General features: G+C 41.6%; 1 protein-coding gene across 1 annotated transcript in view; it reads right to left on the bottom strand.

Annotated features, from left to right (window-relative positions):
• Window positions 1–14,932, bottom strand: part of RFX4 (regulatory factor X4) — a 75,513-nt gene extending 60,581 nt beyond the window's left edge. The window contains exons 1-4 of the mRNA XM_054386834.1: window positions 14,883–14,932; window positions 10,680–10,840; window positions 6,702–6,719; window positions 3,676–3,762 (exon numbers count right to left, since the gene is read on the bottom strand). Of these exons, the coding sequence (XP_054242809.1) occupies window positions 3,676–3,762; window positions 6,702–6,719; window positions 10,680–10,840; window positions 14,883–14,932 (316 nt within the window). The remainder of the gene's footprint in view (window positions 1–3,675; window positions 3,763–6,701; window positions 6,720–10,679; window positions 10,841–14,882) is intronic.
• Window positions 14,933–16,957: the final 2,025 nt, after the last annotated feature.

Below are 16,957 nucleotides of genomic sequence, written 5' to 3' on the forward strand. Positions count from 1 at the left end.
CAGGACTGAGAAGAACACGCAGGAGTTATGGCAGCTCCTGAGACTTGAGGCACAGAGGATGCTGCAGCTTCCTTTACCCACAGGCAGGCTGGCCCCTTGCCTGCCAAACCCGGTGGGTGCCCAGCAGGTGGTAGCCTCCCAACAATTCCTGAACGTGAAAGTGGAAGGGAGATAGCTGTGAATGGTTCATCTTAGGAAGGCGTTGCAGGGGGTAGAGCACTGCCTGGCTGGGCAACATACATCTTTCCCTGCTAGTGCCAAAGCCTACTATCCACTGCTTTAAATTCAGTATGCAATTGGTTTCTACCTCGCTGTAAATTGCTAGGGGGACTAGAATTGGAAAAGCTGAAAGCCTTTGATCTATACAACCCCTCACCTAACTAAGGTGCAGAAATCCTAACCTCTGTGTGTGAAATCAAGAGGTATCTTCAGGGTACCTGGTTAGCTGGGAAAGCCAGTACCCATCCTAAACTGAAAGCTTGGGACAATTTCAGGTTGCAAGCTTAGATAGCTGCAAGTAAAACTCCCAGCATGGAGATGGCCTTCAAAGAGATTCAAACCTGGGATTATCAACATACTAGAAAAAAAACAGTATTTCTTGACTCTCACAGATATCAAAGGACCTTTCCTGTCCCAAACTCCATGGAAGTTTCTTTACTACCAGCTCCATTTTTTTTCCTTTAAAAATTCTGTTTCAAAGCCACCGGACAAGAATTCTGTTTGCAACTTGTTTGTGGCTTTCCCTGAACTCTCAGTACTAACCTCAAATAATTCTACTGTGTAGTTTTAAGTCCAGCTCAAGGGATTTCTTGCTTCTTTGAGCAAGACATGGAGATAATAGCAGTTATGCAAAGCACCTCTATAAGCATTCTGCCTTAAAGACGGTAAGCAGAACAACTCCAAGTGAAGACAGGTTCTGAGAGGGTAAGAATTGCCTCAAGAAGCAGTGAGACCATGGGAATCCACAGCTACGAGTCACTGATTCCCCTCACAATGTAATGCATGCTCAAGAAGGTATCCGGATGAGAACAGAAGATTGCAAAGGACCCCTTGCCCTGAAGCATACCTCATCTGTAGAAAAGGAGACCAGCAATGTTATTATTCTTGCCCTAAAACCCTAAGAACTGTATCCAGGAAAAAATAGTCACAAGAGCAAGCATGATACTGAGTTAGAATGCTACCAGTTCACAGTGTAAATTCTTGCAGTATTGCTGAATGCAAGGCCAAAAAAAACAAACCAAACAACAAAACCAACAACAAAACCACATTTTCAATGGTAGACTCCAGCCAAAAGCTACCTAATGTGTTTAGAGAAAAAAAAAAAAGTCTGGAGAAAGATGGACAACACCTTCTTTTGGCTGCTGATGACAACTGGAACACCACTGACAACAGCAATTTGACCACCACTCTGAAGAATTCAAACAGGGTTATGCAGGTTTTCTCAAAACGTTTGGTCTCCTGCTGTTTGCAAATGCACAACAGAGGCTGGACAAAGAGTGACACAATGTTTGGAAACTTCTTGGTTGAAGTGAGGGCACTGTTAGAGAAACATTAGAAAACTGGAGCACTGGAAAGGAGCACATAGCACAATGATTTCTAAGATGACACTTGCAGTTTCTTCTGGATGTCACAGATTATTGGTCTTCTTGGCACTCTGCACATGGCTTCTTTTTCTTTCCTACCTCCTCACCCTGTCCCTTCTCCTTCCTCATCCCCCAAATCAAATAGGACTTTTCAGGTGGATTGATTTTCTTGTCTGCGCTGCATAAGCACAGGGGAAGAACTGTCTATTAAGAAGGAAACTAGATGAAATCAGCTGGGTTTCCGTTGTGTCTTCTGCACACAAATACATTTGTTTTATCAGTTCTGAATTTGCAGCCTTTCATTGCTTGCCCCTTTATTCCTGTGCCAGAAAACAAAATGAGCAACCATCCTATCTTCTCAATGCCATTGTCTGAAATACCTGTTCTTTCTAACTCATGAAAATCCATTTACTGTCCCTAGGTATGTGGAAGTTTTCTCATGTTCATGTTTAAACTGAAAGCACATAAACTACTGCTAGTTTTGCTATTACATAATTAGGAGAACAGATCTAGAACAGAACACAGAAGAAAACTTATAATTATGACATTATAATGTTGTGGTGTTTTTTTTTTAATGTAGACTAGTAGTACTATGTAATTCCCTTGACAAGACTGTTTTAAGCTGCAAGTCTAAGGAAAAGCTCACTGAAGTCAGAATCCTGAATTCCGATCCTCTTAAGAGTCTGAAGTCACATCTCATTCATTACAGATTCTTTCCATCAGTTTCTCAGTAGCATCAGAGTGAAATGAATTTCATGTCTCATAGGTTGTCACTAAATGTAAATCAATGAGCAGATGCTTTTTATTTTTTCACTACAATTTTAAAGAGAAACTAATTTTCCATTCCTTCATTTTAAAAACCAAACAAACAGAAACTTGTCCAGGTTTTATTGGCCATCTTTAAGGATTCTTGTCTGCTCTTCTTAGCTTGGGAGTAGTGAATAAACACAATGTTTCTAACACTTCCTTTATCCTTCTGAGGAGTTATTGCCTCAAAAGAGAACCCTGGGTAAATAAGAGTAGGGTCTCAATACAGCAAATTTCATGATCCACTAAATCACCTCTGCAGGGCATTTCCTTTTGTTGTGATATCAAAATAAAATGTTTACTTAAACCAGAATAAAAAGTTTACTTAAAATGAAAAAAAGTAAAGGGATCATTCAGCAACTCAGAAGTTATTAAATATACTTTTTTCTAAACTTATGTCCTTGAATATTATAAAAATGTGAGACTTTCTTAATTAAAGAATTCAATATGCATTAATATCTTGTCATATGAACTAACATATGAGGCCCAGGCACGAAAACGAAAGTGAAGAATATTTTGGTTTATGCAAATTAAGTATACTAGAAATTGCATAGACAGAGAAAATTAAATGGTAAAAGAACGTTTGTCTTGTAATTTAAAAAAATAAACAGGTTGTTTTAAGGTATTCTGGGGTATTTTTAATTAAAAAAAATCAAGATCTAGTATTACTATAACTAGAAGAGATAGGAAAAAAATAACTGGTTTAAATTCTACTAGAGTATTCCTCTCTATAACTGGTTTAAATTGTACTATTATTCCTCTCTATGACTAAAAAGGAAGCAATATCATGATTCAGTATGTGATTTTTTTAAAAACTGATCTTTTTTTTAGTTCTTAAAGATTTTACATGTATGATTTGATACAGCAATATTGAAAAAACAGCACAATTTTTCCTGTATTTCAACTACATGGTGTTGACCAGTGAAAAGCAAACCAGATGATTTTACTCAGCTAACACTAACAGCACATTTGAGAGGTCATCCAAGCTTTATTCAGTGACAGTCAAATTCTTCTGGTTATTTATATAATAGATAGTATTACTTCCTTTTAAATGATGCAAAACAGCAAATATTCCAGAAACAAAACCAAAAAAAAAAAAAAAAAAACCAAAAAAAAAAAAAAAAAAAAGAAAAACTCAAAACCAGCCACAACTATTGGATGTGTCAAGTGACTTGTACCTTCAAACTGCACAGCAATAAAAACGTTCCCAAGATGTAGCAACTTAAATATCAGGAAATCAGCACAGGGACATGTTACTGATTTAAAGTGTGAACAAGTTACTTACTTTCATCGTTAGAAACATTCCCCAGAGAGGTGTGGCTGGAATACCGTTTGTTTTCACTTTCATTGAGACATCGTTCAATCCAACTCTCTGCAAAAGAACAAAGATGCTCTTTTTTCGTTTGTCTTTGCACAAAAAAATTTAAAACATAATATATAAAACTAAACAAAGTGCCAGTTTTCAGCAAACTGTGTACTGCAGCGTTTGTGTTAAAACAGGCTCAGTCTGACATTACTTAGCAAGAAAATCCTTTCTTGTTTTTGAACTTAGCTGTTGCTTTTCAGTTTCTTTTTTGGTGTGGTTTAAATAACAGAGGCTTCTTTTCCAACAGAGGCTATGCTTTCCCCTCCTCATCACACAATACATTTTAAAAACAAAACAAAACCTATCCAACTGAAACTTAATTGCATTAATTTCTAAATCTTAGTATGGCAAAGACTTACATACTCGTTTTCGCTGGTTATGACAGAACTCTTAATGTGTGTAACATTCCTGTGGATTTTTGTTACAGTGGGGTTCAAACTGCACTTTCTGAAGTCCAGTCCCACTATCCCATCCACACTGGTGGAGTTTTCAGCCCTACCAAGATCTTTTCCACAGAGGTATTACTAGTGAGTCAGCAGCCACCAAACTACTCAGACCTCTGCCACTCCACAGTGCATACTGAGCCACTCCTGTCCTTTCTCATTTCCAATTTATTCCCACCAGTCAGATGAGGTACAGCGTTACACTGATTTGACTCTGCTACTCTTTCTGGAAGCTGTATCATGCATGCATCCCCCTGATGACTTCAGAGAATCTATCAGGCTCAGCAGAATTTACTGTTATGGGACTTCAAGGCAAAAGTTGCACCTTCATGTGTGTTTCCTTGAACAAAGTATAAAATATAAAATCCTTGAATTTGCCTGTAGTCCCTGGACATGGCTACAATAAACTGACCTCCCTCATAAGATTATTTCTCAAGAATATGCATGTGGACAGAAGTGAACTTATGCTCACAGAGCTTCCTATAGTCAAAGCAAGAAAAGGAAGGGATAGGTGGGAAGGCTGCAAGGTAACCCCACACCTTATGACAGGAAACCAGCCCACTGAGTTAAGAGATGCACAAAAAATAAGGGGAAACAGACCTCACTGTCAGCAAACTGCCAGAGCCAGAAACACCTTCAAAGACATGGAAATGGCTGCAGATTCCTTTTCATAAGCTACTCCCCAGACACATGAGGCTACCAGCACAGTGCAGGCAGCTGTCTACCAGCCAGAGAAAGCCCATCACAGCAGCAGGCTTGAAGAGAAAGCAGAAGCCCAGTGTCTTGGGAAAGCTGCCCATCTGGTTTAGAGAAGGCAAAAGTTGGTATAACTTATTTCAGCACTAGATGCCAAAAATAAATATATGAATAGTCACGGCCAAACAGATCCTGCAGAAAAATGCTTTTTAAACCCAGGCAGTTGCACAAACTTGTGTATATTGCTCTGCACACACACTCTCCCCTGCCAGGCAAACAAAAGGCCAACAGCATACACATAGGACTACAGAATGGATCTGATGAGACCCCTTCAGAACTGATTTCCAGGCTCTGCTGCAAGTCTCCAAGCACTGTTGCTTTGTGTGCTTCTGGTTTTCAGGCAGTGTACAAGAGGTTGTGGCAGCTCCAGGCCGTTCCCTTCCCTCTGCCTGTATTCACAGCAGGAACATGCTGTGCTATCTTCATGGGTGCAAGCACATCCCTGTGTGTGTCTTCCTCATCCACCATCAATCTGCCCTAAGTCTACAAAGCCTCATGGCCATGCTGCCTGCTCCTTTGGCCAAAGGAGCAGCCAAAGGCAGCCTCTCTGAAAAATCAGCAAAACCAACTCTTGCTGTCAATAGATTTTTTCAGGATATTTCTTCGAATTCAACATGTCCTTGTACAAAAATTGCTCAAAGGTTGGTGACACCGAAACGTGAAACTCGCCAGCGAGACCTTTTGCTGTCTAATCAGCTTCTGCTCAGTTACAAACTAACAAGCCTGCAGTGACTCACTTCAAGGCTTTCCCTCCTCACGCTGCTCAGCTGCATTGGGGGGGGAGGAGGAGGCTACCACCTCCTTGTCTAAGGGCCAACACAACGATATGGCAGCTTCATGCCAGATTAGTTTTATCGAGCTAAATCTGAGCTAATAGCATCTCTCTTCTCCTGTTTTAGTACTGTGAGCTGGCAGACAGCAGCTTGGATCCTCATAGATCACTATGAGGTGAAGAGAAACTCGCTGCCGAGGATAACATCAGAGAGAGGTGCGAGAAGCTTTGAGAAAGATTACCCTACCTCCTCCCTCCTCTTTTCAGCACACAGCCATGGCTGTATATAATTCCCTTGGCTCTGAGCCCAGCTGCAGGGAGTAAAAGCAAAGCCGGCTGCCGTTAGCGCCAAGGAGAGACCGATGCCCAGCTCTGCCCTTTCTTTTCCTCCCAGCACCAAGAGCTGGGAAGCTGGGAAGCATCCTCTTCCCTCAGCAGCAGGGAACTGGCAGCAGCCATCTTTACTCATGTTCCCTGCCTAAAGTAGTAGATTAAGAAACTTTTTAAGTGTCACTGAATAGCAATTTTCACCATCCTCAGTGATGCACTGTCTCTGATAACTGTGCATATAACACACTCCTTTTTCACTGGCAAAGCAAATTATAAACTCTGTATAAACACCGCAAGATATAAACTCTCTGGAGTAGGTGCAGTCACTGTTTAATTATGTGCTGCAACTCCTTTGGTTCTGAATCACCCCAGTTCAGCTCACTGCAGCCTGAGTCTGGCTTTGTCTTTGTGGCCTTGCATTTAAATAGCTGATAGAAATTCTTCAAGCCTGAAAAGATACACGACCTGTCTGGCAGGAAAGAATGAAGCAAACTAACTCTTTTCAGCAAAAATGTCAGGAAGTTTGTGGCAAATTATTTGGTAGATGACAAAATGTGGCAACACCAAGTAGCTATTTAAAGATTGTATTTATAAGCTAACTGATACAAGTGTAAATAAATATTCTAATAAATATCTTCACCTACTAGTAGATTTTTTTCTGTCTATATAAAGAAAAAAGTTTTTACAAAACTTTTAGCTCCCAGTATTAATAAGAATGCCTTCAGTTGTTTAAAAAAAATACAATCATGGTTTTGTTCAAATTTAAGATATTCCCTCCAAAAGCCTGCACATCTCAAATATACTAGAACCTGTCTGAAAGAAAGCAAAACAATGGAAAAAAAATAAAATAAAAACAAAACAAAAAAGAGAAAGGGCCAGAGCAAACAAAATGAAAAGCCCAAACTAAATCTGACTTTCGTAAGTTCTTTCAGTGTTAATATCATTATATGCTGCCCCAGCACAACAAACCCACTAGGCAGAGCCCTGTACACATCTCATGACCTCTTGTCTTCATGAGACACAGGTGTACAACCAGGATGAACTGAAGCCTGTCCCAGGCAATCTAGCTGCAGAGCTTGAGGAACAGACCTGTGGCTACCTCCTGGTGTCCCCAGGCTGAGATTTAATCCTTGTTCCCAAGACTGACATCAATCACACTACACCACTGCTCTAGACAAGCACTGAAGCACATGGTATGGCAGGTTTTACATGATTAAAACCTAAATGATTGTGCTTGGACCTTACAAAATTCTCACAGACAAGATTTAACATCAGGAGGAGTTACAGAATAATGGAGAGTTCAGGTGGTGATTAAGCAGAAGTATGTATCAGACCTGATAACAATGATGAATCATTAACACGGCATGTATAAACCTCAGATTTCTAGTATGAAGTGCTTGTGAGAGCAAAAGAAAACGCATCCTGTCCCATACAGGACAGACTTTTACTCAGTGCATTTTCAGTCTGTCAGGTCTTAAGTCACTTCCCCTCCCTGCTCTCTGGGACTTCTTCAAATCCCAAGTGCCAGCGTACTGCACCCTCAGTTATATACCAGCACAGTGGTTTGAGCAAGGATCAGCACTAGCCAACAACAATCCAGGTAAAATAAACAGGTTAATTAATATCTAGTAGTAATATGCACTGTAGTCACATACTGATGAGTGTACTGAGACACAGCAGAGAAACTATTACAGCCCTATTAGCAAAGAATGCAAACAAGATGCATTACACAGCATTTTGAAGATGCACCTCTACATACTGTATCAACTCTTTAACTTCACAAAGGTCATAAGTGAATTGTAATGAAGCACACTATGTCCTTCAGCCTTACAACTTCTGTTATATCATTTTCTACACCACTGAATACATTGCATCTTCTGCAGGATTCCAGCATGATGGAAAAAAGGTGGCTACTCAAATTACTATCATTTTTCCAGCATCAGTTTTCTGACAGAATCATTTACTGTGACAGAAACCAAAAATATATATTGTTCCCAATGATGTGCTGAAAGATGGACTAAAAAGAACCATTAAACTACTTTTAGCCCTCATTTTCCCTCTTCTCTTTTTGATTCTAATCTTACTAAGACTGACATATCCACTGAACATCAGTCATGACAGTATTCCTCTTCCATTAAATGTGCCCACCACACTTCTAACAACTGAAGTTTAGACCAAGCTTGTTTTCAAAAGCTGGCAGAACAATAGCCTGCAAGACTTCCCCCTGTCCCCACCAAGGCTCTCTTCTTCACACTGACAAGCAAATTTTTTTGTGTATGGTACCTCAAACACTGAGGTGAGAAGGCAGGCCTCCCAAAATAGAGGCAAACATGTGAGACCTACTCAGAGACAGGAGCTTTCATGAACTATCAAGAAAGAGATGCATGAACTGTTTTTTAAACATGTCTTTGATGGTAGATTACCTTGACATGTTATCTCCTTCAAAAGGAAAGGCTTAGCTCCTGGAAGACCTTTGAAAGGTTTCTCTTTACAGAGATTCAGTTGAGAGAACACAGAAGAGGCACCTGTATACTTCCAGTGTATTTAATGAAATAATTACTCCCTGCATTCAAGAAAGCATTCATTGCTCTCACATGTGCATGGCCACAACAAGAGCTGTGTGAGAGCCACCTGGGCTCCACTCTGCAGAGGGTAAGAGGAGATGGGCCTGACTCTAGCCTGCAGTAGCTTCTGCAGTTGTTGTCCTGCCAGGAGGGGCAAGAGTTGCTTCAGTATTAGCACAACCAGTAATCACAGCATCTTCTAGCCTTTAAGAGCCACCATGTCCTGTTTGGCATGCAAGCAGGATAGCAAAAGCAGATGGAGAGGTTGCTCCTGCACATCTGGGAGGTGATCATACCTAGAACTGCTGGATGCAGCCCATGGGCACATCCGTCCATTGTGAAGAAAGATTAAGAGATTTTACAGGCAGAATGAAAGTCTGTGGTCATCTGCTCTGAGGTGCACTTTGCCTCACCTCAGTACCCTACAGTGGTGCTAACAGTTCTGGTTTTCCCCAGTTATGCCATATCCTCTGATTTGGATGTGCTGGTACCACTGGCATAATTGTGAATCACTGTTTCTCTAAATTGTATGAGATGAGAACCACACGGCCTAGAAAGATAAAGCTTTTGGTAATCACAACATCAGTTCACACAGCCACCATATGCTTGTTCCACCACAGCCCTGCCAGTTGCATAGAAATTCCTCATACAACTTCAGTTCCAGATTGGCCCCTTCGAACTTTAAAGCAGTTTGCCAATGAGTATGACAATTTACTTAGTGAGATGCACATGGACCAGCATTTCTTCTGCAGAAGTTTGCTTGTCAGTGAAATAGAGCTACCTCTGAAATAAGAATTAGAGATTTACCAGGGCCCAAACTACTACCTAAACCATGTACCAGCTTGGGTGGTGCAGCTGCAACAGTCTAACTCCTTACTTCTATTCACAGCTGCTCTTGTAATTGTTTCCCTGGGGTCTCAAGACAGATGTAGAAAAAGATAGTAACCAACTGTGAGCAAAGATACATAAAATACAGATAATAGGTAATAATAAAGGGGCCACTAAATTTTAGCAGAAAAATGAGTATTGAAAAGTGGTGACAGGCAATTTTACAGTTCCTGTGACAAATGAGGAACTCCTGTCATGCATATGGAGTCTTAGCACCCCTCCGAGTTATTTGCTTGTTGTTCTCAGAGGGAAGAGTTACTCATCTCTTCCTGCAGTATCTCTGCCAAGTGTCTCAGTACTGAGCTGGCCAGCAACACTGCCTAGCTGCTCATCTGATCTGTTAGTCCAAGAGAAAGTGGTTGCAAACAGCAGATTTAGCAGGTAAAATAAGTACTTTTAAAGCTCAGGAGGCTGGCAGAAAATCATGAACCTCTAATTTCTAGCTTGCTAGCCCACGGCACTAACCAGACACTGTATCTACTGCAAAATTTTGCAGTGGAGTTGATTGGATGATATTTGTTTTTCAGGTTTTCAGTTTGGTTTGTTTTTTAAGGAAAACCATCACTGCCCTGACAGCTTCTTTTGTTGTCCTTCTCAGAATAAATGCTGAGATCTGCACCATCCATTGAGGCTTTTCTCTGCAGAGCTTGTCTTGCAGAACATGGTCTGAGACATGCCACCACCCAAAAGGCCTCTGTTCATGCTGTCTGTGTGACACCATTGCTGTGGACAGTGAACTCTACAGCTGTTAAATTCATAGTGACCAAACCTACTTTGACTATCCCTTAGCATGCTGCCAACCTAATTTCTAATTGCAATATGAATGAAAGTAAAGCAAAAAAAAAAAAAGGAAAAAAGGAGCTAGTACAACTAATATTTTCACTGGTGGAAGTGAAAACTGTATCTTTTAACACATTAATGTCTTAGTTCAATTAGTCACATCAACTTAGAAGACAACTGATGAGGACAGTCCCTTAAACACAAAAGAGACTACCCCTTTCTCTCATGAGTAATGACTAGGAGATAAACCTTAAGTTTAACCCTCAAGCTATTAAAAGCCTGCTCTAGTACCTGCTGCACCTAACACCTGCTCTGACTAGAAGCAGAGGACTCATGTTCTGAATCTCCCACACACACACCTTGCAATACAGCACTACTGGTTCTAGGTACCTTTGCCAGCTGAGGAGTGTAATGCTGCTGGAGTGCTGCGAGGGCTGGTGACAGCAGCACATTCAAAGCGGTTCAAGAACCACAATGTCTGAAAGCACGTGCCTGTAACAAGACAGGACTTGGCAAGTCTTGGCAAGCTGCTCCCATCAAAGGCATTCAACCTACCAAAATCAACTAAAATCAAGCAAGATAGGTTATTAGGGACAGCTAACCACACAGTGGGTTTTTTTCTAAGATTTAGACTTTCATAGGTGATGTAGTCTCCCTCCTCTCCATTATCAAATGAAAGATTTGTGAGACCACATCAAGGCCACCATCCAACTGCTGTTCTCTATGATTACTGCATTACACAGACACTCCTCTATCACAAAACAGCTCCTCTTTGACCGTCAAAGTGGACCTGCCACACAGAGCTTAGGTTTGCTCCTCGCTGCCTCGTTCTGTGCCATCGGCTGACAAGTTACATATCATTCAGGCAGTGCACGTGAGCTGTCAAGAACATCTTCAGGCCTGCAGAAAATCATGCCAGTGTCCTCCTTGGTCCTGCATAGCCATCTTCTGTTCTTTCAAGAGACCTGCTCCTCAGGGAGGACAGTGACACATGGCCTTGGTGCAGATGGTAGAGCCGCTACACTGACATGCTGCCAGATACCTCAGTGCTTTGTTTGCTAATCTAACTTTTTGTTTTGTCTCCAACAGGGGGAAATGTCAGGCACTCTCGATGCAGTCCTTTCTTTTGTTCTCATTTCTTGGCATACAGTTCTCTTGGAACTATTTCAGGGTTAATGGACATTGGTCCTGAGCACTTACAAGATGCTGGCAGGAATGTTTTTGTCCTTTTTTCTTTGACTCGTGATTCTGGTGGAGCATCATGATAAGAATGCAAAGAATTACTGTTGAATCTGTGAGAGCTCTTGTTTTGTTTAGCCAGGTCTTTCCTTCTCGTACTGATTTTCTGTTAACCCATCTGATGAGCTATATTTTAAAACTGACATCTTGTGTTTAAATTGGTGTAATGAAAAGCAGCACAGGTCATCATCTTTAATTTGCCTAGAATACTTTGGTAGGATAAATGGAACTTATGAGATGTTGCTTTCTTGTTTCTCCATGTACTATGCAGAAGCTCATCTAAATGTGGTATTTCAGTTGAAGTACTCTGTCAACAATATTTTTCATTAAGAAGCTGAAAATGTACATCAAGCACAATGAAATCCTAGAATACAAGGTTTCTCTGCATATTGATTCTGGTACTTAGGGCAGCCTCCAACCCGTATCAGACAGGACTTCAAAGTCCTATCCATCCCTTCTCTGGAATCACATACTGTACTGCTACTGCATTTCCAACTCGGTATGGAAAATAAGGAACCCTTTCCCTCTGCCAGTAACATACTTCTCTATCATACTGTTTTGAAAAGTTAAGTTTCAACAGACCAGTAAATATCCACTTGGCTTTTGTCACATCAAGGCCATTCCTAATTTAACAGGGAAGAGAACCTCACCTCTTTCAATTTCAGTGAACTGACTTTTCCTCACTGTCACCTGGGGTCATTTAAGCTACAGACACAAGAATCACAAATTCACCTCTCAAGGACACATGGGTGTGCAATGTGCAGCCAATCTTTCCAGCAGTAGGATAATCACACGTATCACGTGCTTTCCAAGCACCAGCTCCACATATAGCAGAGCACACCCTCATGCTTCTACAACATGGCATATGATAGATCTCCAGTCGTTCAGAATCTGCTGTCTGAACCAATGTAAATGCTATCACTTTCTCAAATTTAGCTGCAAAGCTTCCTTCCAAGGAAATGCAAACATGTCCCTTCCTAATTGCCAGTCCCAGGCCTTGAGCAGTCAAGTCCAATTGTGAGGTGTTCCTGCCCATGGTGGGGAGTTTAGAGTAGGTATCTCTGAGGTCTCTTCCAAGCTGAGTCATTCTATGATTCTATGATCCTCTTCTCTCCTAGAATAAAGGACAGTCTCTTGATGCCCCTTCTGGTCCAGATTTCATTAACTTCTTATGCTCTAAAATTAACATGAGGCACACTAGAGAGCTCATATGAGGCTGGCCTCCACTTCCGGGCACTTATCACAACATTTCTTATACTCCTACAGCAGTCTCTGCACACTAGCTCTAGGATTAAACATTCCCAGCTCATGGACCCTCAGCTCATGGTCCCTCAGCTCACCAGTATGCATGAGGAAGACACGGTGTCCTCAAATCTTTCATTCAGTTCTGCTTCACCAGTGCACAAGGCTGGAGTTATTTAGCTGAACAGGAAGCCTGGGACTCAACGAGAGACAGGATTTGCACAAAGTATCCATGAAATGCTTCTCTTTGCCTCCAGAGCTGGTGAACCAAGCAGACAGGCCAATTTGACACAGAAAGGGTAGTACATCAGTAAAACAGGCCACAAAGATGACAAATGAAAAGATGTGAGAGGAGTGAGAAATGCAAGAAACATGGGGCTGTAGGGCTCAGGGAGGTGAGAGAAAAGGGAGAAGGCTGGTTGTTGGAAAGGAGGTGAAAAGTGAAAGGAGAGGAAACAAAACAATGAATGAAAAAGAAACAACTATGGTCAAAAATAAAGCACAGGAGGAAAGAGTAACTATAGAGACTTTTTTAAAATTAGAAGAAAAAGGTCAACTCCTGAAGGAATAGTAAATATGTCTCATAAGAAACACCATCCAGTCAGGCAGACTGAAAGAACAAGAGAGAAAAAATAGACAGACAAATATGTGCAAAGGAAAGTCATGCATCAGGATGTAACCACAGCAGTAAGAAAGAAAGAATCACTTGACTGAAGAAGAGTGTGCACCAAAGAAAGACTGCATTTATTCAGATGGTAGACACTTTTCCTCACTTTATGCACATCTATTCCAAACCTAACAGTTGCTCTCTACTGTTAAAGGATGCAGCCACTCCATTGCTCACAGCCAATTTTGTGAGAAAATAACAGCACTAACAACAGAAACAAATTCATTTCAGGTCTCAACATACACCCAGAGAGTATCTGCTTACCAAAACTAGCAGAGTGGACATCAATAAATCATCATAATATACTCCCACAAAGACTGGTACCTCTCAGAACTAATCTGCATATACAGAACAAGCATTTCTTGCGCCATTAATTTTACAGCCATATATGTCTTCACTCAGTCCCCATGTGCCTAGACTTACAAACTCATAAACTTGTATGAATTTAGCCCCTTCCACACAGCCTCTTCCCTCACCTTAGAAAGTACTATGGAAGTAAACCAGTGCTTTTAAACATAGAACCCTGTTTTTTTCTGAGAAGCCTCCAGTCTCCTCTGAACAATATGCAAAGCAAACTCAGGGAGGGAACATGAGAAAAAAGAGAAGTCTTCTTTCCTCCTCCTTTTTTTCTTGCCTAAGACTCACCAAAACAAGAGTCTAGTATTGAATATTCAGCACTGAACACTAACTGCTCAATAGACAGTCTGTTTGCAGAGCTCAAAGTGGAAATGACCCAGCAAGGAGGAGAGGTGAACACACTGCTCCATCCATGTGATTAAACTGGTCTGTAAATGCAGTCCTCCCCAGTTTTGCCCACCTCGCTTACAATGGAGGCCATTTGCTACCCCTACCACAACTCATTTAAAGAAAAATGTTTGTACTAGAGGGGCCTCCACACCAGTATTGTCCCCATGACTCTGCGTTTAGGAGAGGAATGTGAGCTCCAACGTTGGGAAACCTGCACTAGCCAGCCAGTCAGTCGAACCACAGGATCTGTTACTGCCATCACTTGGGAGGAAGGAAGAACAGGGAGCAGTTTGCAGAGGAGCAGAGCACCCTGCTGGGTGTCTCAGCTCTCAGCTTGCAAAAGACAGAGTAAATCTCACCCGGCAGATGCCTCCTTCTGCCACGGACCTCAGAGGTCTCTTAAGCGCTCCTCCTCTGAGTTAGTGCATTATAGTGTCACACAGGGAGCTTCCAGGAGGCCCAGCTGGGCCACAGGCTGGCGTGCACACACAACACGCCCCTTAGCAAATGTGTCACTTGCACACAGCCCCTCATACGGCCAAATTTCCCTTGACAACTAAAATAGAGCTCGTTCTACTCTTGACCACAAGGGGCCCAGAAGACGCAGCCTTTTACGGACGCAAGTTGCATGTTGCAGACCTGTTCTCAACTGAGAAGTCCTGATCTGACTCCTGTCAGCAGTGGGATCTCTGTCTCACACGCAGTATGGGTGCAGCTCCTTTCCTGCTGACCCTGAGGTACTACGCATGTTAGCCAGCAAATCTCTGACCTGCTGCGTGGCCAGACCTGACATACAGAGACCTCGAGCTGAAGGACTGTGCTGGGCGATAGGTCAGGCTCAGGAAAGAAGCCCGTTCCCTGCAGCCACCAACGTGAGACGATGCACCCAGGGAACACCCACTGCAACAGAAGGCATCTTGTCACAGAATTGCATGCTGCTGCTGCTGCTGCTGCACCCTGATGCACGGCACTTGCGGAGCAGGACTCGGCTTCCACATTTGCTGGCACTGTCTTTTTACAGTGTCTGTCAGGTCACTGTCACTTTAAGGGTCCGCCAGGAATTTTTGTTTCCCACTGTTGCTTAAGACATGTAAGCACCCAGGAAGGATTTTACTTTCCTCTGAGCACTGGAGATGGGAACAGCCAAGACCAGGGTACCTACAAGCTATGCTGCAAAAGCCAAGAGCATTGAACACTCATTTGCTTAACTAGGACATCCTGCCACATGTTCATGGTTAAACTGAATGTCACGTGAGGTGGCAACCACACAAGTCCGGGTGTTGAGGAAATCTTTTTTTCCCATTGAAGGATAGGATTTGGTCTAATTTCTACATCCATCCATGAATTTTAATCAACAAATGGCCTGTTTCTGCCTTATCCTAGAATATTAACAGAACAAGCAGCCTCTCCTGTGAAACACGGTAGCTTTTGGTCTTTTGCAGCAGGTTGCACTTTTGTTATAGAGTGAGAGAAAACGTTGTGGATTTTATAAAGGATGTTCTGTGAGGCCTTCTGAATTAGGTATGCATTGCTGTCACCATGGTTTGGCTCCAGGATACAGGTGGTTCCTCCCAGTACTGTATGACTGCTCATGAGATCCCACTTATCACCTGGGCTCTCCCTGGATACTGCCCTTCCTTATCTGCAGCTGAAGAAATTTTAGCACTTCTGAAATAGTCTAGGATTCTATGAGGGGAAAAAAATATATATGTTAAAAAATATATATGTTAAAAAAAATATGTTTACCTTCCTATCACTGCATTTAGCAGTATCTGCAGTATCTGCATTTACCCCTACATTTGGCCTTTTTCACCACTTTTAAATTCTTCTTGCATTTCTGGTATTTTATTGCTTTACAAGATTAGCACAAGCAAGATCTGAATCTACAGATCTGCACAAGAACAGAAAGCTCATGCCTGTTTTGTTGACTTAGGGGTCTCATTTGCAAACTTTCATCTGATTGTAAGACATTTTTCACATGAGCTCTACCTGACTTAACATCAGTGTCCACCCTACTTAACTCTTGCTTTAAGTATCCAGACCAGTGCAGATGGCTACATTAAAGAAAACAAGACAGTCTGATAGCATTATTCTAAGGAGTGAAAGCTGAAAAAGAGGAGAGGGTGAGCAACAAGTAGTTTATTTCTAGTGACAGTATTCTTTAAAAAAAAATAAAAAGAAAAAATGTAGTAATTTCTAACACTCCAAATTTGTAGTCCTTACTTCCAGGCAAATCTCTTTTTTTTGTTTCTTTTATTTCTAGATACACTCTCAGCAGGTGAATCGAAACCCCTAGAGAAGAGGATTTTGTGTTTCTAAGTGTGTGAGTCTAAGCCATGGGATTCACGAGCACCCAAAGATCCAGCATGAAGTTTGTCAGAAAAATGACCACAGCATCAGACTATGACAAGCCTAGAAAATCAGCAAAATCCCAGTATGTATTCCCAGCCTGCTGCTCTAAAACTAATACCTCTAATTTCCAAGGTTGTAAGTTTCAGGGCATTGCTGATTCAGAGAATGTTCCAGCTATCTACAATATTTTGGTTAGCATTACCATAATATTTGGGATCCTGCAGAAAAATACACAGGGTAAGATGCTAATTGATTGTGAAATAGCTGTGAATCAGCCCCTTGGGTTTTGTAACAAATTTCATCTCAGAGAAATAAAGTTCACTTACCAATAAAAGAAAATAAAAAGTGCTTAACTGTAAGCCGAAGTGAAGGAAATGAGACAACGCTGAGCCTGAGCTCTGTGTTTCAGTCTTGAGGCAAT

The sequence above is a fragment of the Indicator indicator genome, chromosome 14, assembly GCF_027791375.1.
Source record: "Indicator indicator isolate 239-I01 chromosome 14, UM_Iind_1.1, whole genome shotgun sequence".
In the NCBI taxonomy this organism is placed as follows: Eukaryota; Metazoa; Chordata; class Aves; order Piciformes; family Indicatoridae; genus Indicator; species Indicator indicator.